Here is a 25,040-nt window from a genome sequence, read left to right on the forward strand (position 1 = left end):
CGTCAGGATCCTGAACTCAACCAACTCATGGTCACTGCCTCCCAGATTCCCATCCACTTTTGCTTCCCCCACTAATTCTACCCGGTTTGTGAGCAGCAGGTCAAGAAAAGTACTTGTGGCACCTTAGAGACTAACCAATTTATTTGAGCATAAGCTTTCGTGAGCTACAGCTCACTTCATTGGATGCATACTGTGGAAATTGCAGAAGCCATTATATACACAGAGACCATGAAACAATACCTCCTCCCATCCCACTCTCCTGCTGGTAATAGCTTATCTAAAGTGATCACTCTCCTTACATTGTAACAATCCAACTATTACATTGTAAGGAGAGTGATCACTTTAGATAAGCTATTACCAGCAGGAGAGTGGGATGGGAGGAGGTATTGTTTCATGGTCTCTGTGTATATAATGTCTTCTGCAGTTTCCACAGTATGCATCCCATGAAGTGAGCTGTAGCTCACGAAAGCTTATGCTCAAATAAATTGGTTAGTCTCTAAGGTGCCACAAGTACTCCTTTTCTTTTTGCGAATACAGACTAACACGGCTGTTACTCTGAAACCTGTCATATTACAGAATTGTGCACACTCCCAGCAGAACACTCCATATCCCATATACATTACACCCAATTGTTCACTCCTGGCACAGGGCACTGGGCCTGCTTCTTTATGGCCATTGGAGAGGGGCACATTTAGATATTTTATTTGGACAAATAATTACTTAACTGAATTATTGTTTATTTTACATCATTTGATCTTCTTAGTGGTTCCCAGTGAGCTCTTCCCTTTCTTATTATTTCCATAGGGCTCATGGGGACCACCTTAGTTGCAGTCTTATTTCAAGGTTCCACTGCAACTATTACCCAGGTGCTAGCCCCACTAGTTGAACATTTTGCATTCCCATACACATTTCCCCCCCACACCCAAATTTCATGCACTTAACCCTGTGGTTCCTACTGCTCATAGATTCCTTCTGCAGCAACAATTCTATGTGTATACCCTCACCCACCAATTAAATTGTTGCTTTAACCCTTTTATGTATGTGCTGCAGTTAGAGTGTACCCTGTCCACCCACCATTCTTTGGCTAGTACCACCAATTTATATAATGGACTGAAAGGACACACTGACGAGCTTTTGGTGCACCTGCTCCCACACGTTAGCCCATAAGGACGTATTTTCAGCTCCAGGCTGCAGCCAGCTTAAATCAGGATCCTTCCATCTTGGCATCCATATTACGTGTAGGGTTACATTCTGCAAAGCGGTTAAATTGTTATATTCCTTGTGTCCCAGGGGAGACTTCTTGCCCAGTCTGGTATGTACATAACTGCAAGCTTAAGGATTGTCCTCTGTGGAGGTACCATTATGATTACACATTGTAACACCACACCCTAACAGCGGAACCCCATAACCCAAACACCCCAGGAGGCCAGAGAATTATATTTTTGGGCCCTTTGTGATAAACCACCTGTCTAGATGACTGTTTCCTACTGTCATTCATTATGACATATTCTAAAGAATACCATGCAATATTTCCAGATACATTTAGTATTCTTCACTGGGTTAGGATTCCCCCCTCCAATTCATACATCACTTACTGACATTGCTTAATTCCCATGGGGGGGTGGGGGTGGGGCTAGTAGTACAGTTTTTTACGGGGAAATCCTTAGAGTCCCCATGTGCCTCATTACCACCACTTGGGGGTGTAACAGTTCACGTGTTTCCTTCCTTTGCCACTTCACATCGCTGGATTTGGGTAGGGCTTACAATAGCAAGAATAGCAGCAATGATTATTTTATTCCAAGTCAGGGTGGATTTTGTTTTTCCTTTGTGGGTCCACCTGTAAGATGCATACAACAGAATTGATTTATTCCTATTTTTAACCCCCACTCTGTGTAGTCTCAACTCCATATAGTCCTTGAGAGGGTGACAGCCCTTCTCGAGGGTTGCACTCGCTCTCTGCGGTTAGGCCCTTTGGCCCTGCTGCCTCCTGGGACCACATCTCTGAGCCCTCAGCATGCCTTTCTCTCTCTCTCTGAGCCCCCCTCAGGGAGTCCACTCGTTCTGGACCCCCAGGGCCTCCACACCCAGAGGGAATAATGAAACCCCAATCTCTAGCCTGCAGTGACTCTCAGCCAGGGTCAAACAGAAGGCTTTATTGTACATCTGAACACAACACAGGAAGTTCTCAGGACCCTTGGTCCTCAAAAGTCTTAGCACCATCCATCTGGGTCTATACCGCATCCAGATGCCTCAGGCTGCTCTTTATCCCCACTCCAGAAGCGATCTCCTTCCAGTTGACCACCCAGTATCACCTTCCAGAAAGCCCCTCCTCCATTGTTTGTCTTTATTCCTGGGCAAACAGATCACCTTTGTTACCAATGGCCAGAACCAGCTGGCTCCCAGGCTGGGGTGGGCCTCTGGGTCACTGGTTGCTAAGTTCCACAGTATCCAGGTCATTTTCTGGGGGCCAGGCTACTAGGCGAGATCATACCTGGTCCTCTGCAACAACAAACACGCTCTCCCGCCACCTCGTTAAACATGCAGCACATACGTTATTCATGCAAAACACAAAGAAAATCCCCCACTTCGTCACACCTAAAATTGACCATTTAAATATTAAGAGTCTAATAAGAGAATTTGGCACATTTGCTTTAGGTTGTTTGCAAATTCAAGAAGGCAGCTGTGTCCATTTATATTCATGTTACTGTATGTTAATTTCTACAACCATGATGGCTAAAAAAAATAGTATTTCATTTCAAACAAAATTGTACAATTAGGAACCACTGAATGTTCCCCAGAACACACAGTTTTTTAACAGTTGTAACTTCACGTCTTCTCCCTCACCCACTATTAAGGACAGATTGCACAAAGAAGAACTTCTCTGATAGATAGCAGTACAATAAGCTGTAACAATCTGCTCACTTACATGTTTTTAACAGTATAATAAAAGAAGGAAAGGGTTTGTTCTTCGCATAAAACACAAGCTTGGTGTTCTTTGGACAGAGTTAAAAAAAACAACAACACTGCTCCCTGTCAAATGCAGCATTTAATATCACTGTGCCCAAACCAAAACTCTGGATTCAAATGCACCGTGAACTGTGAGGCAGTTTGTATCAAAAGTCTCTGGCTTCGAGTCCTCTCTTTTATTAACAATTCTGTAAGCATACACAATCTCTTTCCGGTGCTGTTTCAGTCAGATAAGGCTCTGCAAATATGAACTGTATATCTGAAACAAACTGGGTGTGAAAAATCTACAAGAATAAATGTGTGAAGATTTTTCTCAGTGAAAACAGTTTCAGCTTAGCAGTGGAACATTTCACAAATGAAGTTTAAAGATCAGACACACAGAACACAATGACCCAACTTTTCCTTTGTCCCTGAGAAATGACAGAGGCTGGAGAAAACTGATGCACCTACCAAATATATTTCCAACTGTATAAAAAGAAAATCCACAACAAACATATCAGTAAAGGCTGGTCTTCTTCATGATCCTCAGGAATTCCTGCTCATTCACTTCCCCATCTCCATCTCGATCTGCTTCATCAATCATTTCCTGTATGATGTTAAGGATTCAGAGACCAAATTAGATGGGTCCATTAAGGTATATCAGGGAAGGGAGGGAAATGGAATGGAAAGGACACAGGATATTACAGCACATTTCACATTCAATCTATTCAAAAGCAGTTGTTATGCTGCTATACACACTGTGTGGTACAGGAACTATCCTGGAAGAAAACAACAGATCCTGCTGTATTGTATCTTTGTAACTCCAGAGTACTGCAATTTCACTGAAGTCATTGGAGTTACTCGGGATGTACAAAAGGATAACGATAGGGAGAGGGATAGCTCAGCGGTTTGAGCATTGGCTTGCTAAACCCAGGTTGTGAGCTCAATCCTTGAGGGGCCATTTAGGGATCTGGGGCAAAAATTGGGGATTGGTCCTGCTTTTAGCAGGGGGTTGGACTAGATGACCTCCTGAGGTTCCTTCCAACCCTGATATTCTATGATTCTAAGTGGGATCCACCCGGCCATATATGCTCAACGCAGTCTTGGCTTTTAGAACCTATTTCAGACACAGATTGTCATAAACTCTTTAACTTTATTTTTTGTACTAGTGCACGTGGAAAGGACTTTGATTTAAGATGCTGAAGGATAGCACAACATTCACTTAAGTAACACATGACAGTGTCTGCACTGAGCAAGAATCCCCATTATGGTGTGGATCTTTAACTTGCAATCTTTAGTCCCAGAGTACTGCCATTTGAGCCAGAATGACACCAGGAGAGTAAAGGAAACAGGAGGGAGTGGGAAAGAAAAGGGCAGTGGGAAATGGAGATAATTTAAGTAAAACTCAGCACTTTCTGTTGTTACAAATATAATTTACAAATTTACCTGCTTGCATCCAGGGCAAGAGTGGGTTTAAACAACCTTTCCATCCCATCCCTGATCCTGGTGCTTGTGGTGTGCCCCTTCCACATAAGCCAGAGCAGCCACAGGATTGTGCTGGCTGAGAATAGCCCCCAAGGAGCCATAACACCAACCAGGGTTTGCAGGCACACAGCAACACTCTGGACACATTTCCTTGCCCTCCCATCTTCCTGCCTTGAAGACTGAGAGGGTTTTAACACAGATCCAGTTATTCCACCAAGGAATATCCCCACACAAGGGAAATCCTCAAGTACTTGGTTAGGGCAGTCTTATGGACCTTTTGCACTACAACAGCAATGCAAAGGGGATATGTCAGGGACTGGGGATCCGGTCTATGGAGTGCGAAAGAACAAAAGATCTCTTGGGTCACCGATGTTGTTAGATGTTCGGCTGTGTGTATGTGTTTTTCCTGTGTGCTGTCCCAGCTTTGCGCAGACTTGGGCAAACTGCCCAATGACACAAGATCGGTTTAGGAACGAAGACACACAGCTAGGGTTATTGTAGATGAAGCATGGTAATAGCACCTGGCAAACTCTGAGGATACTAAAACATGTATGCCCAGGACAATGGATGCAGCTTAGTTAGTGGCAGGACTTTTCACTGCCCCCTAGGCTGGCCAAAGACACTTCCTCGGAGACTTTATTTTATACATTAGTATAAACAAGTTACGTACTGCCCTTCTGACATGGTTAGTTAACACCCTCTGACGTAGTTGGTTACCACCCACCACCTTATACATTTTTATTCATTACACTGTTATTCTGACCTTATTTTTAGGAGGGGTCTATGTGTCCCTGTTATCTTTGGGGAATATTTATATACCATCCTTAATACTGAAATGCTCTGATACCACCCTTCTAAAACGAGTTTGCTTAAGTACTTTGTGCCTAGCACTTCTTACAAATGTGTGTTTTTTTTCAATATTAGCCCTGTTCTTGCCAAATTCAGTAAATTTGCAAGCAGGCAAAGTCTAACGTTTGCTCACAGCCTAACTTTGCTTCAGCAAAGCTTGTCCACTACTTTAGCTCAGGCCTCATACCAGCCCTCTAAGACAAGGGCTTATATTTTAGGCTCTTTGTACTGCAATGTACACGCATCTCTTTAAAAAGAGCATATTCAAGGCCCCATGTACTGTGTGGCAAACTAAACCAGAACTCTGTTGTAAAACTTCTGGATTCTGTGGCACTCTAGTGTAGCAGACTGGTAATTCCGCAGCAGTTTCACCTAAGTTAAAAAATGAATGTTAATGAATTAAATCTGAAATGAAATAATACAATCAGTGACTACTATGTATACAACATACGTAGGCAAAATCATACAAGGCACAAACCTGTAGCTCCTCCTCTGTGAGATTTTCCCCAAGTTCCTTGGCCACACGTTTAAGGTTTTTGAAAGAGATTTTTCCAGTTTCATCATCATCAAACAGTTTGAAGGCTTTTAGAATCTCCTCTTTGGAATCTTTTTCAGCCTTAAAGAAGTAAGCAACATACCAGTTCATAGCCAAAAACTTTGTTAACTTGTAGTTAAATCTAAGAGTACATATCAGTAACTTAAGTGTAAAAGTTGTACTTATCAAAACAAATATTAGAAACACAGGAAACTAAGCTAAGATTCAATATAAAAGAAACCCAATTATTAGAAATTATGCAAATAGTGAGTGAAAGCACTCAGCGAGCCTTAATTTTGCCAATGTAATGATGTTTTCTGAATGTCACTTTTATGTTCCTGTCATGTCTAGGACCAGATCTTTGCATGATTAAAGTTTTGCAGCATCAACACTGTCAAATATGTTATTTTGTTATCAATGAGTTTTTCTAAGAATTTTTAGGTACAGTACACAGATCATGGACGTAGATATCTTAAATTTGGAAAAACACTGTACTGGCATAGTGACTATCACTGTCATCCTCACAACTTACCAAAACTTAGCACAGCTTCTCTTCTTGGTGGCCAATGTTGTTTTTCCTCTTTGGTGTGGTTTTGATTATATTAATTTCTCTCCACTCCCTTCTTTGTAAGCAATCTTATCCAAGAGAAAGATCTTAAAGACACCACCAACTATGATGGGATGGTTCCTGTTTGCAACCATAAATTTTGCACATGTGGTTGCTAAGATTAGGTAGGGAAGTTTTGAGTCCTTTCAACTCCCACTGAAGTCAACAGGAATTGAAAGGCATTCAGCAACTTGCAAAATTGGTTTCATTGTGACTGTCCCAAGTTACATACCATCTTCTGAGTCATCACCACCAGAAAGTCATGGAAGCTGATCTTTCCTGTTCCTTCCTTATCAATGTCTGATATCATTTTCTTGATCTCTTCTTTTTTGGGTTCAAACCCTAGTGCTCTCATGGCCACCTGCAAACAATGAAAAGAGATTAGCTCCTCAGTGGGCAATGGAAATACAAGTATGGAAGAAAAAAAGTTAAACTATGCCATGCTGTGGTTAAATTAGGTATTTTTTTCTCACGGCAAACAACAAGGTCAAAGAGCAGGTGATGGAAAAATGATCTACTAATAACACTTAGCAACCTGGAGAGAGCTGAATGTCTTAACAGCAACCCTTGTATAAGGAGCTTTCTAGACATACTCTGGAGAATAATGCCTTCTCTAGTCAGTACTAGCAAGTAAGTGGAGTCAGTAAAGGGGGAAATTAATGGAAGAGAGAAGTTCTTGGTGCTCTGCAGACCCTCTTTCCCCTATAAGAAAAAAGCCCAACAGATGTAAGACTCATCATCCATGCTGCCTGAGAAATTGTACCCTCTGGTCCTGAGGTCTTTAACCTTATTCATCTGATCTTTCGCATTCCAAGTCATTTTCTGAGGTCTGGGTTTTCCCTCTTTCTGGTTACGACTCAGACACCCACTCAGAGGGTAAGTGTTCTAGTTAGGTGAAAGGTTTGGGAAAACAAATAGAACAGATCTAAAAGACCACCTTTTCGCCACGGAAAATCAAGGTACAGGAAAATGCAGAAAACGCTTGTATTCTACTGGTCAAAGGGTCACTACATTACTATTTGGACACTACATTCAGGATGAGGAAGCTCAGATATACTAGATATACAGAGTTCCTGGAGCCACTAGGGAGGTAACTGGAGGGCAAAGAAAGGTCACAGTCTTCAAGGAACGTGACCCCATGGGAGAAGATCCCATCATGCCTAGTACTGTACTGAACTCCAATCTACTGTGCTCAACTCAACCAGCACTTAAGCCCAGAGGGAGTTAGGGTCTATACCTTGACATAAACCTTCAGAAGAAGGTCTAAAACAGCTGGGATTCTGGTTCCTCTATAAATCTTCTTTAAAAAAGCTGAACAGTTGGTTTTGTCTATCATGTATATAGAAGTTACTTCTGCCCCTGCCACATTCCACTGACATAATGGAAATTTCTCTCTAAGGAGAGTAGAAAAAACACTTAGAATCCCCTCAGGAAAGAGTTTCCCCATCCCTCCACACTCTGCTTTTCCATTCCCTAGTGAAGAGACAAATGGCAGACTTGAAGGTTGCCTTTCTGCATGGTCCTCTGAGCGAGGCAGGATTTAAACTGGAGAAGCAGAAGAGGGAGCTGTAGAAAGCAGGAAAATCCTAGACGGGGTTAATCATCATCCTCTCTAACAGAATGAGTGAGGTGGAGACACCAAATATCTGCTCTGTCACAAACAGTGACACAGAAATTAATGACACTGGCATGTCCTTTAACTATGGCTTTCGGAATGGTATGATCCTAAGATGGCTTTCACAATGACCTAAAACCTTGGACCTTCTGCCAACACCTACAAAGCTCATGACATCCTGGAACTACATTTCAGAGTGTGATTTTGTCAATCCAGCTCCAAAGAGCCCCATGGGAGAAGGGGACAGCACAAAGAGCGACAGATAGCAGTTGTGTGGGGATACAGTGACTTTATGTTGTAAAGGGATCAACCCTCCTCTGCCCCAGCTTAGATTAGTTTAAGTCTCTATACATCTAGGTCCTTTTTTTCTTTAACATCGAGTTTAATCTTGCCTTTAGCTCCTTAACATCTATGTTCCCAGTGCCATCGGTATCAAACAGATCAAAAGCCTCTCGGATCTCCTGCTTCTGGTCTTCAGTTAGTTCAAGTTTAGGACCGGTCTTCTTCTTCTGGGCTACCGCCCCTAATGTAGATTTCTTGAAGCTGGAAGCCTTGAAATATTAATAGAAGATCAGAGACTAGAATTAGATTCCCAAAGCAGGCAGACAAGACTTTCAGCATCAGGGGAGAACAATCCAGAATGAAACCAGAAACTTCCGTTCTCAGCAACCCTTGTGATTTCCAGTGAAGCCAGAAAACAATAGACAATGTGGCCACACAAAAATCTAACAAGCTGCCCTTTTAAAGGACAGAGATATGGCTTGTGAAGACAGAAGGTTCCAGCCTGAAGGTGTAACTTGCAGGGGTGATAGGTCCCTGCATATTATGCTCCATCTATATTTGTATATAAGTGCATTCAAACTGAGACAGTGAGACTGAGGCTGGTAATTTTTGCAGGCTACATGCAGAGCTGTCCCTAGGGTATGGTGAATTGGGGCAGCCGCCCCAGGCCCCACGCTTTGGGGGGCCCCTGTGGTGGCCGCCCTGAATCGCCTTACCCTAGGGACAGCTCTGTGAGCGTGTCGTGTGGGGTGTGCTAGGCCAGCCCAGAGGGGGAGTGGGGGGCCAGGCTGGCCCGGGGGGTTAGCGGGGGGGCCTGGCTCCAACAGCAGAGGTCAGGCCTGCACACACCATTGGGAAGTGGCAGCAGTAACCCCAGTCCCCCCTGCCAGCTCCCAGTGTCACTCGGGGGGAGGGGGTAGAAGCCAGAAAGAGGCAGAGCAGGGGAAGGAAGGGGGGGGGGGCTTAAGGGAAAGGTTGGAGTGGGGGCAGGGGTGGTCCCAGGCCGCACACTCACCTAGGGACAGCCCTGGCTACATGGTTGGGATCAAGATGATACAGTGCACACCAGAATATCTTTGCAAGCCACACAGCCGGGACCAGCACCATGTAGCACACACTAGGGACTGTTGCCTATGTAGGCCATGCCACCTACATCAACTGGAGCAACTCATTGTGGCAGTATAGCCTAATGGATTAGCACTGACCTGGTCTCAGAAGACCTGGTTCTAATCCCAGCACTATTATTAGCCTGTAGGGTGACCATCAATAAGTAATGTCTCTGCTCTGTGCCTCAGTTTCCCCCATCTATAAAATGGGGATAATGCTACCGCCCTCCTTTGTAAAGTACTTTGAGATTGACTGATGACAAGTGCTCCAAAAGGGCTGGGTGGTGTTATTACGGCGGGGTGGGAGGAGGACCAGCACATGTGGGGGTCTGCACCCCCTTGGAAGCCCCCCTGCAGCACGGGCAAGGATGCAGCTAGGAACTCTGTACCTGCCACGCCAGCGCGGACCCAGCCCTTTGGACCTCAGGGCCCACTCCCGCAGCTGCTGTGTGGGGGCGGGGCTGCTAATTCCCTGTGACAGGCTTCGGGGCCTACTGCTTCAGCACCATCACTCCATCAAGTGGCCGGCCTAGCCCGCGCCCCTCCGTGTTGTGTGCCCCCGCCCCGTCCTCCAGACCGGACAGCTCTCGGACCCACTCACCATCCCTCAGGCCGGTGCTGCAGGAACAGCGCCTCGGGTCCGGACAGAAAAAAGGGGCGGGCACAGTATCAACGGCAGCCTTCCCCATAGGCCAATAGTTCTACCTTGATGCCATAGCAACCATGTTTTTCATTATGCTTAGTGGGCGGATCCGGAAGAAGAGAGGGGTCTATTCCGCCTTCCGCCAAGACCAGTGGCTGAAGAGGAGTATCCAGGAAACCAATCAGTGAGCGCGTTGGAGCTCGGCTGATTCTCGGCCGCGGGGCGGGGCGGGGCGGGGCTGCGAGAAGAGGGGGAGGGCGGAGCTAACAGGAAATGCTGTCGCCGCTTGGAGCGGCTGAGGGGTGCGCGCGTGTCCCTGGGCGGGGGGAAACTGGGTCTGGGGTGGGGCCGGTGAAAGCAGTGGCGGTGTCGGGATCCTGCCTGCTTCTTTTCGGGGCTGGTGCCAGGTAGGGGTGGGGAAGGGCTGTGGCAGGAGGTTGGGAGCATGGGGGAGCTGGGAAGGGGCTGGATTGGCGGGAACTGTGGGGAGAGGGCAGGGCTGGTGGGAGGGTGTCTGGATGCTCAGGGCCGTACGGGCCTGTGGGTGGGGAGCCCTGAAGCCTGGGGGCGGGGGGGACAGTGGGAGTCCCAGTATGGGTGTTGGGAGGGGTGGTATCCCCCTAGGCTTCGGCCCAGGGCAGGGACTCACCTCGGGGCTCTCTCCCATGTTGCCTTTGTGTGGCCAATTCTTGTGCTTTTATTAAAGCTCCAGCTGCTGGAACTGCTATACTGCATGAGAATCTGAGTTTTCATTTTTTAAAGAAAGTGTCTAGCCCTCCGTGGTGAGGAAGCAAGTGCAATGTGAAGGCACAGAAATATTTTATTATGTAAAATAACTAGTGGATTTTAAGACAATCTAATTATTTTTCAGGGCCAGACTCTGTTTTTTGAAGACTGTGGACTGACAATACTACTCTTCCCTGCCAAAATCCCCCTGATAAAATCCTAACAGCCACTAACTTAACCTCAAATTTTTCCATAAGAGTCACCTTTGCTGTTATACTTACAAACCCCAGCCTGTTAATCATAGCTGGGATAGGGACAAGCTGTGATTCTTCCTCCCCAGTTTGAAAACAGGGTACATCCTATGTAACTAAGTAGGGCCAATTCCTCACCAGATTCATTTGCTTATGTTATAGTCTCATTCTTTTTGTCTTTAAATTGTAAGCAATTCAGGGTAGGGATTGTCTCTTTTCTCTGCACAGAGCACAGTGGGGCTCTAGTTCCAATTTGGGAGTTTGCCCTACCATCATTATTAGAAAATATTTTTGTATTATAGTGGTTCAATTCTGTCCTGGCTAAGGATAAATCATGTGGCCACTGGTTCCTCTGCCTCTGGATGTTGTGCAGATGAGTCTCAACAGATCTGCAGTAGATATTGATTGGCCCAGTGTGGCTTCCAGAGTGGTAGAACTGGTGGGGAGTTCTAGCCCGCAGCTCTGAAATGGAACAATAAACTCATACTTGGGAGGGGAGGCAAGATTGGGAACCAAAGAGGCTGGAGTGGCTACCATGGGTTGGGGGTCAGGCCAGAGAGAGGGACCTGCAGGGGCTGGAGTAGGCAGGGACTACTGGGAGCCTCCTTCCCAGACTAGAAACTCACTCCATTTCCTGGCTGAGTCTCAGTACTACCTCTCAATCCCCCACATTTTCAGGGAGCTTCTGCCCCACTCCCAGGCTGCTCTCTGGGAATTATATTGCACAGTCTGCTGATGTGTTTGCATTATAGTGTTCAATTCAGAGATGACATGGCAGTTTAAACTGTCTAAAATGAGAAGGATTTGCTGATTAAGAGGCATTTTCCCACAGGTACACAATTATCTGAGATACATAACCTGTTTGGAGTTCTGTCATTGGCGGAGAATCTTTATACCAAATTGAATTTCAATAATTTATGTATTTTCTGGAGCTTAAAATAATAAGAGCACAACTATGTTGGCGAGAAGTTTTATAAAAAATAGCCATTTTGTTTTTGTGGGACCTACACAAAAACAGTGTGTTCTCCCTATGAAGATGATGCCAGCGAGTAAAGTGTACAAGATCCAAGTTACTCATCTGTTGTGGTAATGTTATATGGGAAAAATCTGTTTTTTCCAGTTTAAATGGCAGGTGTTTAAGTTCTTTGCACCACTCATTAATTAATTAATTGTGATATGGTTAATTAAATGTGATATGTTAAAGTATTAACATCATTATTTATTTATTTATTTTATTTATTTATTTTAGGGATTAGATTTACAGTGAATCCTCCAAGAAATGGCTACACAACTCAGACTAGTAAGTTTAAAGGAAATATTTTTTCCAAGTTTGTTTTCTAAGCATCACTTATTTTTGTTGGAAGTTTATCCAGAAGAGGAAGAAAAATTGGTTATCTACCCTGTGATAAACACACAGCTAAGGGTAGCATAAAATCCCTCCTTTACCTGTAAAGGGTTAAGAAACTCAGGTAATTTGGTTGGCACCTGACCAAAGGGACCAATGAGAGGAGAAGATACTTTCAAAATCTGTGGGGGCAGGAGTTTGCTTTTGGTCTCTTTGTTGTTTGCTCGGGGGTCAGCGAGGAACCAGGACAGGGAAAATACATCTCCCTAAGCCATATCTGAACTAAGTATCTAATCTTACAGAAATAGTAAGTAATCACAAGAAAATGCATTAGATTATCTTTTGATTCAGCTTGTGAATTTTCCCTGTGCTAAGAGGAAGGTTTATCCCTGTTTTTGTAACCTTAAAGTTTTGCTTAGAGGGGAAACCCTCTGTGTTTTGAATCTGATTGCCCTGTGAGATTATTTTCCATTCTAATTTTTACAGAGGTGTTTCTTTTACTTTTTAATAAAGTTCTGTTTTCTTTAAGAATCTGATTGGGGTTTTTAGTTTCCCTAAAAACCCAAGGTTGGTCTGTGCTCATCTTGTTTATTCTCAAGCCTCCCCAGGAAAGGGGGTGTGGGGCTTGGGGAGGATATTAGGGGGGAGATAGGGGTCCAAGTGGCCCTCCCTAAATGTTTATTTGAATCTCTTGGTGGTGGCAGCTGAATCCAAAGTACAAGGGAGAATTTGTGCCTTGGGGAGTTTTTACCCTAAGCTGGTAAAAATAAGCTTAGGGGGTCTTTCATGCAGGTCCCCACATCTGTACCCTAATGTTAGGATATAGATATTCAGGCCTGTCTGTAAAGGCCTATACTCTAAGAATTTAGATGTATTCTTATCACTTGGCTAGATAGAGGTATAGAAGAATCAAAATCACTGTTTGCCAGTGTAAGGTCCTTCTCTTACTGTGACAGTCTGAGGCTCTGTGCTTAGGCTACGGCCTTAGGCTAAGCAACAGAGGCAGCCATAAGCTGGGCGGCGAAAGGTCACATCCTCACATTCCAACCTAGTCACATTGAAATAAGGTGCTATTGGGCTGTTAGGCATTATCAGGACAGGATTGTATTCCTATCGCTGCCAGAGAAAGGGAAGTGCCTAGAAGATGTAAAAGGAAACTTAGTTTGATAGCATCCTGTCTGGCAAGAACTCACTTATCAATAGCTGGGATGTGAAATCCTCACTTCTGTATTGTTTTGTCATTCTAGTTCCCACTTTGCTATTGTTTGTCTGTATAATCTCTGTCTGGTTCTGTGATTGTTCCTGTCTGCTGTATAATTAATTTTGCTGGGTGTAAACTAATTAAGGTGGTGGGATATAATTGGTTAAATAATCATGTTACAATATGTTAGGATTGGTTAGTTAAATTTCAGTAAAATGATTGGCTAAGATATAGCTAAGCAGAACTCAAGTTTTACTACATAGTCTGCAGTCTATCAGGAAGTGGGTGAGTGGGGGAAATTGGAATTATGTTTGGCTAAGGGCAGGAATGGGAACAGGGACACAGGTGTAAGGCTCTGTGGTGTCAGAGCTGGGAAGGGTGACACTAAGGAAGGAAACTGGAATCATGCTTGCTGGAAGTTCACCCCAATAAACATCGAATTGTTTGCACCTTTGGACTTTGGGTATTGCTCTCTGTTCAAGCGAGAAGGACCAGGGAAGTAAGTGGGTGAAGGAATAAGCCCCATAACACCTAAAGTTCAGAGTGGGGAGGAAACCCTGACATAGCCAGTGAAGTCAGGGACTGTCGTCCAGGACACTGGAATACTCACTCCTGGTATTACTAGTGGGAACGGAACCTGGAGTTGTTGGGATCTATTTATAACATGATTGCTACTGATGCAGTTTTAAAAAGATTCAGGGATGTGTCTAACACACATTTAGGCTTCATCTACACTACAAAATCCACAGGTCTGGAGATTCAATTACAATAGGGCTGTACCTTGATACCGTGCAGATGGGTAGTCTGACTATTTTTTTGTTTTTTATTTTAAACCATGTCCCCGGAACTTGCTAGAGCCATTGTTATCCTGTCACTCTGATGTTTAGAGTGCTTGCAGGGAGTTAGAATGGGGAAAGAATAAAATCTAATTTAGTTCATGTAACTTTTTGGGCGTAGGTAAATTGTATTCGTCAAGTGTGAGCTCTGTTATTGCACAACAACTGTTTATTGTTTTCAGAGGAAATTCTGGCATATTTATCCTCCTGATTCTTTTCATATCATTATTTTTTTAAGCTTTCTTGTGATAAGGACAAGTGAAACTGAGAGATAAGAAAATAAGCGTGAATGAAATAAAATGTTGAGCATGCTTCACAGTGGCAGTTGTAATGCTGTGTTTTACTGGGCTATGGGCAAGATTAGTACACACGCAAGTTGGGACTTTCTAATCTATGCTATGGCATCAGATGGCTCCCTCACTCCTCATAATTATGACATCTCTGCTTGCTGCAGTGCTTTACACAACCCGTTCAGAGACCCTTCAGAATAAGCACTGAACTTTGATATAACTGAACAAGTCCAGTAGACTTTTCTCATCTCCGTTCTGGAAAACTGGTACTCTGCAATGGGATCCATCGAAAGACACAGCACTTAGAACCCATTGAAGAGTCACTTGCCTTGGGCAGTTTCAATGGGATAATTTTCCCCTTAAACTCTGTAGAAGATTTGCTGAGGCGAGTTTTTGTGTAGTAACAATAGGAGCAAATCTATTTGCAAGCAGGACAGAGGGTTCGCTGTACGAAGCTCTTCTGCAAAACCTCAGTTGCTCGCTCTGTGCTGGTGTTGAGCCCATAGGTCACTGGTCTTATTTCAGGCAGGTGAGTACCCAGACCAGAGTGCCTGATACTGACTCTGACCAATATCTCCATAGAAAAAAAGGCTAAGGATTAATTAAAAGGATAAGCTGTATCTGCTTGGCTGCCTTCCTGGTTTTGGAGCCATTAGTCCTGCTCCAGGCTTTGTGAGAGAGCTAGTTTCACCTGCTCCTCTCCATCACTGAGGATGAAACTCTATTGGAATAAACTGTAGCAAGCTAAGTTTGTAGGAGGGTTAGAGCTATATATGAAGGAAACATCTGGAGACGAGGAGCTACTGACAGCCAGAGTGGCCTTTGTTCTCATTGATTTTAAGAGACACTTGGGGCAAATAGATCTACAACTGCACCTATCATCCATGCTTTGGTTTGTAGAGACATACATATATTTCATACTGTGCAGGCAGTGTATAGAAGTAGAGAAGAATTTTGCAATCTGAGTGCTCTAGAGATTGAGATTTTGTAAATGAGTGAGCAAGTGGAATATATAAAGAGTGGGGCTCATTGGCAGAATGGACGAGGGGGTAGACAGCTGGCATGTTGCAAAGCCCAAGAATCCCAGCTCCAGTTTACAGGAAGCTGAACGGACTTTTCTAATATTGGGAAACTAATGTATTTGGTTTATATCTGAGCCAAATTAGTGGCATTACATGGGTTGTGAATCAGTACATAAAGTCAAATAGGATTGTGTAGAACTTAGTTCATCATATTTTTAGGGGTGGCTAAGCTCTTGTTTCCCGTGTCTGTCTCTTGAGCAGTTTCAGCCTGCTTGATACAAGAACTGGGAAATTAAACAAAATAAATGAGTCTAATGAATTTTTGCACTATAATCAACCTCCTAGGAAGGTAAATATAGTCAGGATAAACCTAATCAATGAGAGAGAATGAGACAGAATCTTCTTACAAAGGACATAAGCTGTGCATGTCTACTACACTCTATCCACTGAAGTGGATCTTGGTGAGTCGCTTAATACCTGGATTCAGATTCCTCTGATCAGCCTAATTTACTGACTTGTCTAACTGCAGCAGTGGAAAATTTGAATTCTGGACTTCAGCCAAGTGAATGAGATCATCACTCCTATAATCCTATAAAGTTCAAGCCTGGGTTTAATGAAAGACTTCACAAGTGTGTCTGCTTGTTATGATACTTCTCTCCCCTTCTTGCCTCTGCAGGCCAGTAAGAAATGCACCGTGATAGGTGGCTCAGGATTCTTAGGCCAACACATGGTGGAGAGGCTGCTGGAGAAAGGCTATACAGTCAATGTGTTTGATATTCAAAAGGGGTTTGAGAATGATAAGGTGCAGTTTTTCCTGGGAGATCTCTGCAGTAAAAAGGTATAGTATGAACAGAGCTGACAAATATAACACTGTGTTAGGTAACAAAAGTGAAATATATAAACTGAGCTTAGGATCTTGTAGAGGCACGTTCCCCAAGGTAATTGACTCAGTTTTTGTGTGAGACATGTAATGTGTTCCTTGAAAGGTGGGAAGGTCAACACTACAGCAGTATTTCGTGGAATGGTTGCAGTAAGACCTTGTGAAAGGGTGGTCAACTGTATCCCCTCTCTGCTAGTGCTGTCCTTCACTTCTCTTTCACCAGTGGCTCAAAATGGTCCCTAAAGGAACACTCTTCTTGAACTCTTTGGAACAGTCCTTGGGTGTTTTAGCTTGTATCTGTACAAGGACAGGGCTTATACCTGCCTTCCAATGTGGAGACATGCATCACAATGTGTCTTGGAAATAACTTGCTGCATGTGTCTTTGAGAGGACTTCTCCACAGGCATGATGTACTCCTGAGAGATGCACCATAAAGCTGGGCAGTAATGTTGGGATATGGGGGTTAAATCCTTGGAACTATGCTGAGTTTTTAACTCCTATCTGAGGCATCCTTGGCCTTCTGCCTGCACCTGACTAGCTGGGCATGGCTAGTCTCCAAGCCTTGGGAAGCTTCTGGATTTTTTCCTGGGGGGTGAGGGGGAAGGGAAACAAATAGAGCTTCCTGCCTAGCAGAAAGAGGTCTGGAGATACAAGAGCTGGTCCTGTATCTCGACTCTTCAGCTTCATGAAGATGATGTGGCTGTTATGTTTCACAAAACAAAATGTGGGTATTTGTGTGTTCATATAACCTACACAGTTTTCAAATGGAAAGCACTCCTGGTGTTTTCACTGGTGCCTTGCCTCATCTGTCCCCCTAGGACCTGTTTCCAGCTCTACAAGGTGTGACAGTGGCTTTTCACTGTGCTTCACCAGCACCTTCCAGTGACAACAGGGATCTGTTTTACAAAGTGAATTTTATGGGGACCAAAACAGTCATTGAAGCCTGCAAAGAAGCTGGGGTTCAGGTAAGAATAGAACAGCATATGGGAGGGGCATGAGATGCTGAAGTCCTGATATAAGGCTATAGAGTAATAGCAGCGTTAAAAGAAATGTGAACTTAATGACTCCAGTAGTAACTGTAAGACAACTGCACCATTTTCCCCTTGGTCTTTCCAACATCACATGAGCTTTTTATTTCAATTTCTGCCTATTGAAATCCTCGAGCACTGGATGAATGAGAGACTTTATTTTTTGGTGGAAGGAAGGTTGCTTGTGAAATACAGCCACTGTACAGTTTCTGGGCGGAAATACAGAATTACTAAAACAATACACAGAATTAAATGATGCATGTCAAGTATGGACTCCTGCCCCACAATTGCTTTCTTTCTGTAATAGGCTGCTGGGAGGAAAATAGGCCATGCGTTGTTTACCTTCAGGCTTCAGATTGGGATTCGTCAGAACAGGGAGTACATTTCAGTCTAGAACTTGTTAGGCAAAAAGTAATGTCTCTTTTAAATTGTAAAAAATTAAAAAGTCACATTTCAGAGGGTAATTTGATGATATTTCTGATCATCTGTATATCTTTGACTTCCCATTTCAAATCTGCTGGGCTATATCATATTCCAACAAATGCAGCATAAAAATCTTTTTAAAGATACTTTAACGACTAGCAAATACCAATGTGTGCTTTTTTAAGAGGTATTAAGAGTTGAAATGTACCAGGAAAACAGGCTAAGTGGGCATTCAAGTTCTCCTTGGAAACTATTTTTCTCTCTTGATTGACAGCACTGGAAATTTTCTGAAGTGTCCACTTCACCTGTTTCTGAAGCATTTTGTTACTTCAGTAGGATTATAAAATCCTTAGAGTAGGGTATATTATGAGAAGTTTATGTTGTCAGGCAGTTTGCAGTGGCTCACGACCATGAGTTTCTACCTCAGGGCAGACTGTCAGAACCAGGGGAGATACCGCAAACTGGTGGTCTATTCTATAATTAGATTTCACCAAGCCAGTAACAAATGTGAACTCCTGAATCAATGTAACAGTTTTAGCATAGAGTCAGGCAGTCCTCTAACTCTCCAGTCTATCTTGCCACCCAGACAAACTGGACTTAGTGATAAATGGTTATGTATACCAAAAATCATACCATATTCACATTGCTTCCAATCCCAAGAGACCAGTTACTTACCCCAAATCAATTGGTACCCTAGATTTTACACCAAAGACAATGCTTGTAGCTAATCTTGTAATAAGTTATCTAAAGGTTTATTAACTGGGGGGGGGGGGGGGGGGGAGTTAGTTACAGCTTAAAGCAAGCAAATGTATACACACAAATGACTTACCATCTAAATTCTAAGAGCGACAGAGTTGTAGTGTCTTTCAGAGCAGACCAGGAGGCAGTCTCTAGGAATCTCTAGCTTCATTTTGGTAGCTCTGGCCCTGTGAGAGTTCAAACTGCAAAAAGAGAAAATCTTCCTGTGACTTTGTTTGTTTTATTAGAATTTCCCAGGTGCAATAGGGCCATTAACCAGTCCGTAGTATTGTGATGTTCCTTGATGGCCCATCTGTTTTTGATAGTCCTTTGGGATGACTGGGATGCTTGGGTTCACAAGTTCAGAGTAAATATTTTCAAAGTTATAAAACAAAACTCATGCATTTTCTTAGTATGGAATACCAACATTACAAGTGAGATTAATGCATGCAAAATTTTACAAGCATTTCTTAGAGGCTAAACATTAAATACATTCTTATAAGATAATACCTATTTCGAGCAAAACTAACAAACAGGTGAACTGGTCTGGTCTCCAGCTATGAGTTTGTCAGTTCTTAGCTAATGCCTGCAGCATGGGCAAGAGCTGGCATCTGGTCTGCCAGCATCACATATGTATAATGAGACGTTTATGTATATTTTGTTTGCTTTTTCTCTGTGTATTTAAAAATTAATAAACAGTTCATAGAAATAAATACATTCCTTGGAATAGGGACTTCCTCTGATTTTTTCAGTAATGTGCTATCTAATGGAGCTCAATTAAGAAAATGGAGTTTTTATAACCTGTAATTTTCAGATCACTTTCAATTAAAGCATCTCTAAAAGAAACTGCTGCATTCTCTGTAGAACTAGCCAAGAAGAAGCTAATCTTGTTCCTTCACATTGACTTTCCCTTCCATGCAGCCTTTGTAAACAATATATCTTTTGGCTTATCCTCTAATACAGTGGTTCCCAAACTTTAACAGCCCGCAAACCCCTTTCACTAAATCGTGAAATCTCATGAAGCCCCTCCTAAAAATGAATATTTCCAGGGATTTAAGTTTAAATTTCCTCCACACTCTGTGGGTCTCCTGCTGCTGGACCCTATTGACCACCCTGGTCAACTGAGCTCAGGCTGCAGGTCCTGCTGACCTCTAGGGCTTGGGCTGCCAGCCCCAACTGCCCAGCCCCTTCTCCCTGGGGCTCGGGCTGCCAACCCCGCTTGGAGTGCTGGGTTTCAGGCTGCTGGCTCCCCTGCTCATGGGGCAGGGCTCAGGCTGTCAGCCCCAACTGCCCTGTCCCACTCTTGGGCTGTCTGCCCTGCAACCAGGTCCCACCTGGTGCCTCCAATGCCTGGGGTCCTCTGGTTGCCATTAGTGAAATTTTTCTGGCGAACCTTCTGTAACGTTCTGCGAACCCCAGTTTGGGAACCACTGCTCTAATGCATTACTTTTCTTCCATAACCATTGTCAGAAACTGGTGTTAACCAGCAGTGCCAGCGTAGTCTTTGAGGGCACAGACATCAAGAATGGAACAGAAGACCTCCCTTATGCAAAGAAGCCCATTGACTACTACACAGAGACCAAGATCCTACAGGAGAAGGTATACAGCACCGTGCTGCTAATGCTATCACTCTCTGGGCTTAAACCAGCATTTCTTCTTTGAGTGATGGTCCCTATGTGGATTCCAAATGTGGGTGCTCATGCACGCCATATGCTGGAGCCGAAACTGTTCATAGTAGTGTCAGTTGACCTGCATGACCCATGCTGAGGCTTTAAGAGGTTGCGTGGGTCAACGCCGCTCCAGTTCCCTCTTACCGCCGCATCGCCAGAGTTGGAATCTCTGTTCCTCGGTGCTCTTAGAATCATAGAATATCAGGGTTGGAAGGGACCCCAGAAGGTCATCTAGTCCAACCCCCTGCTCAAAGCAGGACCAATTCCCAGTTAAATCATCCCAGCCAGGGCTTTGTCAAGCCTGACCTTAAAAACCTCTAAGGAAGGAGATTCTACCACCTCCCTAGGTAACGCATTCCAGTGTTTCACCACCCTCTTAGTGAAAAAGTTTTTCCTAATATCCAATCTAAACCTCCCCCACTGCAACTTGAGACCATTACTCCTCGTTCTGTCATCTGCTACCATTGAGAACAGTCTAGAGCCATCCTCTTTGGAACCCCCTTTCAGGTAGTTGAAAGCAGCTATCAAATCCCCCCTCATTCTTCTCTTCTGCAGGCTAAACAATCCCAGCTCCCTCAGCCTCTCCTCATAACTCATGTGTTCCAGTCCCCTAATCATTTTTGTTGCCCTTCGCTGGACTCTCTCCAATTTATCCACATCCTTCTTGAAGTGTGGGGCCCAAAACTGGACACAGTACTCCAGATGAGGCCTCACCAATGTCGAATAGAGGGGAACGATCACGTCCCTCGATCTGCTCGCTATGCCCCTACTTATACATCCCAAAATGCCATTGGCCTTCTTGGCAACAAGGGCACACTGCTGACTCATATCCAGCTTCTCGTCCACTGTCACCCCTAGGTCCTTTTCCGCAGAACTGCTGCCTAGCCATTCGGTCCCTAGTCTGTAGCTGTGCATTGGGTTCTTCCGTCCTAAGTGCAGGACCTTGCACTTATCCTTATTGAACCTCATCAGATTCCTTCTTAGCTTAATAAGAGACAGCTTCTGTCCATTGTACATAGTTTTTTCTCCTTAGTTAGTTTTTCGTAGTGTACTTATTTGTTTATCATTAGTTGGTTAGCTTTTTCCCCTAGACGTCTCCCCTCTGGGGACTTTTTGCCTGGCAAGCTGGGTTCAAATACTGTGCTTCATGCCTGCAATCCTTTTCTGTGAGTGACGAGCACCAACATTGCCTTGGCGAGGCTCATATTGCTGCCCACAGCTCTATTTGTCGATCATTTCTGTCGCGCATCTGCAAGGCCATAGAACGTCACCACCACAAAAACCTCATGGAATAGGCAATGCAACACAACCGTGTGTGCTTCCGGGATCCACAGATCTGCTGGAACGGGGTTCAACACTGGCAGTGAACACCTCTCCAGAGCCATCCCGCCCAGCACCAGCTGCATAAAAAGCACACTCATGGGCATAAAGGTAGCTCCCTGATGGCGACTGCCTCCAAGCACAGTGTTGTCTCCCTGAGCCGTGCCAGGTCGGGTGAGAAGTTGCTCGCCAACTCAGACACTCCAGTTCCAAAGAGTCCCACTCTGAGCACGAGTCTAAGCCCTGCCGCCGGCCATGGTGTCTGGCCCACCACTGTCGCCTCAGGCTCTGTTCAGTCTGCTGGGTCTATCCAGATATACCTACCCAGTACCATGCATGCCAGGACACTTGTCTCCCATTACCCCAAACTTATGCTGCTGTACGTGGTCTCCCTGCTCTGTCCTGGGACCTCTGTCACTATCTGCCTACCATTCCCCCTGCTCCTTCTCCAACCTTCTGTTCCGCTCTTCTACACTGGGCCCCTCTGCAGAGGAGCCTCTGTTGCTCCTGGTCTGTCCTCTCACACCAACGGTGCCAGCAGTTCTGACGGCTCTGCCCCTACCAGACCTGTCTTCTGAATCTAAGTGGTCTTCCAAACTGAACACTGCATTCTCGACTGCACGGTCCTACAGCCCGGACCTTCGGTGCCATCCATACCCTCCCGCATACACCCCACTGGCCGATCCATAGTACCATTATGCCCGAGCATTACCGCCGCCTGGCGACTCATATGCTGGGCCATGTGAAAGCCCTACCATGACTGTGGCATGCCACCTCACTTGTGACACTGTCCATCCCCAATGCACGTGGCCCCTTCCTCCATCTTTGAGGACCCACAGGCTGTCCGTGTTCCGGCGGCACTGGTGTTACTGACTGTGACCTCATCAACCGCAGTCCATACGGGCGCTTCCTAGTCTCCAGATGATGCCATCATCCCTCCTACACTCTCACCTCCTGCAGACCTAGTGTCGTACTGGGACTTATTTTGGTGTCCAGGACCTGCAGGATCAATTCTTGGATATCCTACGATCCCCTGGACCCTTGCATATTTCCCTCCCGATTCACAACGCACTCTTACAACTGTTTAGCACATCCTGGCCTCCTGTGCCCCAACACCGAAGCGGGTGGAATGCTGCTATTGCATTCCCTCTAAGGGCATGGACTTTCCTTTCACTCACCCACTCCCTAACTTGCCAGTGGTCCAACCTGCGACTGAGCGTGCCCGGCATCAACACCTGCGGTCCACATCCCTGATTGGGCTGCCAAGAAGCTGTACCTCATGGGCTGCAAGGTCTACTCCTCTGCTGGTCTTCAATTCTGCATCATCAGCTACCAGGCCATCTTGGCCAAGTATGACTTCCTGTCACAGTCCACGCTTACAGACTTCCAGGCCTTCCTTCCCCCAGAGAAGCAACAAAGACTTCTGATGCCAACTGGATGAAGGCAAGTTGGTGGCCAAGGTTGCTGTCCAGGCTGTGGTTGATGCTGCCAATACTGCCACCAAAGCCACCGTCCTGCTCGCTAGCATCCAGGGTCATCCCTCCCTGGGATTCCTGGCTTCACTCCAGTGGCTTCCTGAAAGAGGTCCAAACCATCCTTGAGGACCTCCCCTTTGACAACCATAAGTTGTTCAGCTACAAAGTGGATGAGTCCCTACACTTCTGTGCCACTCTCCAGTCCCTGGACCTTTATCCCCCCACCGCTGCCCATTATCAACAACGTTCCTCCTTCCATCCCTGCCCTCAGACCATGTACCAGCCTTACCACCAGCCCTATTCTCAGCTCCCACAGGATTCTTCTCTGTGCCACCTGTGCACCCAGCGACCTTGCTAGCCTGCCACTGCTTCATCTGTCTCCAGCATTCCTCAAAGCAGCCTTTTTGACTCCTTCCCTGAGATCCATGAACCTTCCCACCACCTTCCTGCCACTACAAAGGTGATTTTTGGGGGGTCAAGATTACCAGCGACTGCTGGGTGCTGGACATTGTTCATTGGGGGTACCTGATTGAGTTTCTCTGCTTCCTGCCCATCCCGGGAGCACCCTGCCACATTGTTGCACTCTCCCCTTCTCCAGAAGGAAGCATATGCCCTCCTTCTCACCTCCTACAGAAGGAAGCATAAGTCCTCCAACTCAAGCACTGTCGGGGCTTCTATTCCCCTTATTTCTTCTTTTCGAAGAAGGGCGGTGACTTTGGCCCTATTTTGGACCTCAGCCTTCTGAACAGATTTATCTGCAACTTCCGTTTCCTCATGACTCACCCTCCCTCTCATTATATCCTCCTCTTCTCCCCCCCCCCCCCCCAGTGGAGCTTGGTTCACAGTATGAAGGCATCCTTTTATTTATATTTCCATATCGACGTCCACCCTGCTCATCGTAAGTTCCTCCGCTTCACAGTCAAACGTTCTCATGATCAGTTCCGGGCCCTACCCTTTGGGATTGCTAATGCCCCCCACGTCTTCACAAAGATCTTTGCCCTCATGTCAGCTCATATTCACTGCCTGGGCCATTCTGTGTTCCCATGCCTAAACAATTGGCTCTTCATGGCATCATCCCAAGCCCATCTCACCACTATTCAAACCTTGCATGCCCTCCTCAGCGCTCTAGGGGTTTGCATCAATGAGGAAAAGTCTATCTTCACCCCTTCCTGTTCCCTCACCTTTATAGGTGCTCATCTGGACGCTGTTGCGGCCTGCACGTACCTTCCCTCAGAATGCTTCACCACTCTCACCACCCTCCTGCCGCCACCAGTGTACCCACATCTGTCTTGCCTCTCCCTTCTGGGTCATATGGCGGCCTGCACCTCCATTACCCCATACACCAGTCTCCATTTGTGCTGCCTCCAACTGTGGCTCCGGTTCTTCTACAACCTGCACTTGGACCACCTCAACAAATGGGTCTTCATTCCCCCACCAGTTCTTGCCTCTCTCACCTGGTGGCGCAATCCAGCTACAGTTTTGGCTGGTGTTCCATTTGCACCTCCCAAACCACACCTTAATCTCACGACAGATGCTTTGCTTGTCGGCTGGGGTGCTCATCTAGACGACCAAGTGGCTCAGGGTCTCTGGTCACCCAGGGAGGCGCGGATGCATCTCAGCATCCTAGAACTGCAAGCCATTTGCCTTGCCTGCTGGCCTTCCTACCTCTCTTTGGATCCTGCTATGTACATCTGCTGTTGGACAACATGGCTGCTGTGGTTTATGTCAACAAGCAGGGTGGAGCCCGATTTCCCCCTCTCTCTACCA

The 25,040-nt window shown here is 45.3% G+C and overlaps 2 protein-coding genes across 5 annotated transcripts in view; one reads left to right on the forward strand and one right to left on the reverse strand.

The window, feature by feature from the left end:
• Positions 1-2,133: 2,133 nt before the first annotated feature.
• CETN2 (centrin 2) lies at positions 2,134-10,167 on the reverse strand. Of its 3 annotated transcripts, XM_073360524.1 has the most exons (6): positions 10,027-10,162; positions 8,430-8,588; positions 6,655-6,783; positions 5,759-5,896; positions 3,418-3,553; positions 2,134-2,350 (listed from the first exon to the last, which is right to left on the reverse strand). In XM_073360524.1, the coding sequence occupies exons 1-5, from the start codon at positions 10,027-10,029 to the stop codon at positions 3,464-3,466; spliced, it is 519 nt and encodes a 172-aa protein (XP_073216625.1). In that variant the 5' UTR covers positions 10,030-10,162; the 3' UTR covers positions 2,134-2,350; positions 3,418-3,463. The 3 variants fall into 3 exon arrangements, with proteins under 3 accessions (XP_073216625.1, XP_073216624.1, XP_073216626.1); XM_073360523.1 differs by having other exon boundaries at positions 2,134-3,553; XM_073360525.1 differs by lacking the exons at positions 2,134-2,350; positions 3,418-3,553 and adding an exon at positions 3,560-5,652 and having other exon boundaries at positions 10,027-10,167.
• A 205-nt stretch (positions 10,168-10,372) lies between these two features.
• NSDHL (NAD(P) dependent 3-beta-hydroxysteroid dehydrogenase NSDHL) overlaps positions 10,373-25,040 on the forward strand; it is a 29,287-nt gene continuing 14,619 nt past the window's right edge. Inside the window, exons 1-5 of one of the 2 annotated variants that reach the window (XM_073360526.1) lie at positions 10,374-10,475; positions 12,295-12,345; positions 16,416-16,577; positions 17,438-17,584; positions 20,279-20,407. In XM_073360526.1, coding sequence (XP_073216627.1) covers positions 12,325-12,345; positions 16,416-16,577; positions 17,438-17,584; positions 20,279-20,407 — 459 coding nt within the window. In that variant the 5' untranslated portion in view covers positions 10,374-10,475; positions 12,295-12,324. Of the gene's footprint in view, positions 10,476-12,294; positions 12,346-16,415; positions 16,578-17,437; positions 17,585-20,278; positions 20,408-25,040 lie in introns of both variants that reach the window. The other variant, XM_073360527.1, reaches the window with a different exon arrangement.

This window comes from Lepidochelys kempii, chromosome 9 (genome assembly GCF_965140265.1).
Source record: "Lepidochelys kempii isolate rLepKem1 chromosome 9, rLepKem1.hap2, whole genome shotgun sequence".
Classification (NCBI taxonomy): Eukaryota; Metazoa; Chordata; order Testudines; family Cheloniidae; genus Lepidochelys; species Lepidochelys kempii.

Excerpts from the sequence above, each read along its gene's own strand:
- CETN2 (XM_073360524.1), bottom strand. Across the intron at positions 5,897-6,654 it reads TGGTGATGACTCAGAAGATG|GCTGAAAAAGATTCCAAAGA; the intron begins GTATGTAACTTG and ends TACTTCTTTAAG. Across the intron at positions 3,554-5,758 it reads TCACAGAGGAGGAGCTACAG|GAAATGATTGATGAAGCAGA; the intron begins GTTTGTGCCTTG and ends AACATCATACAG.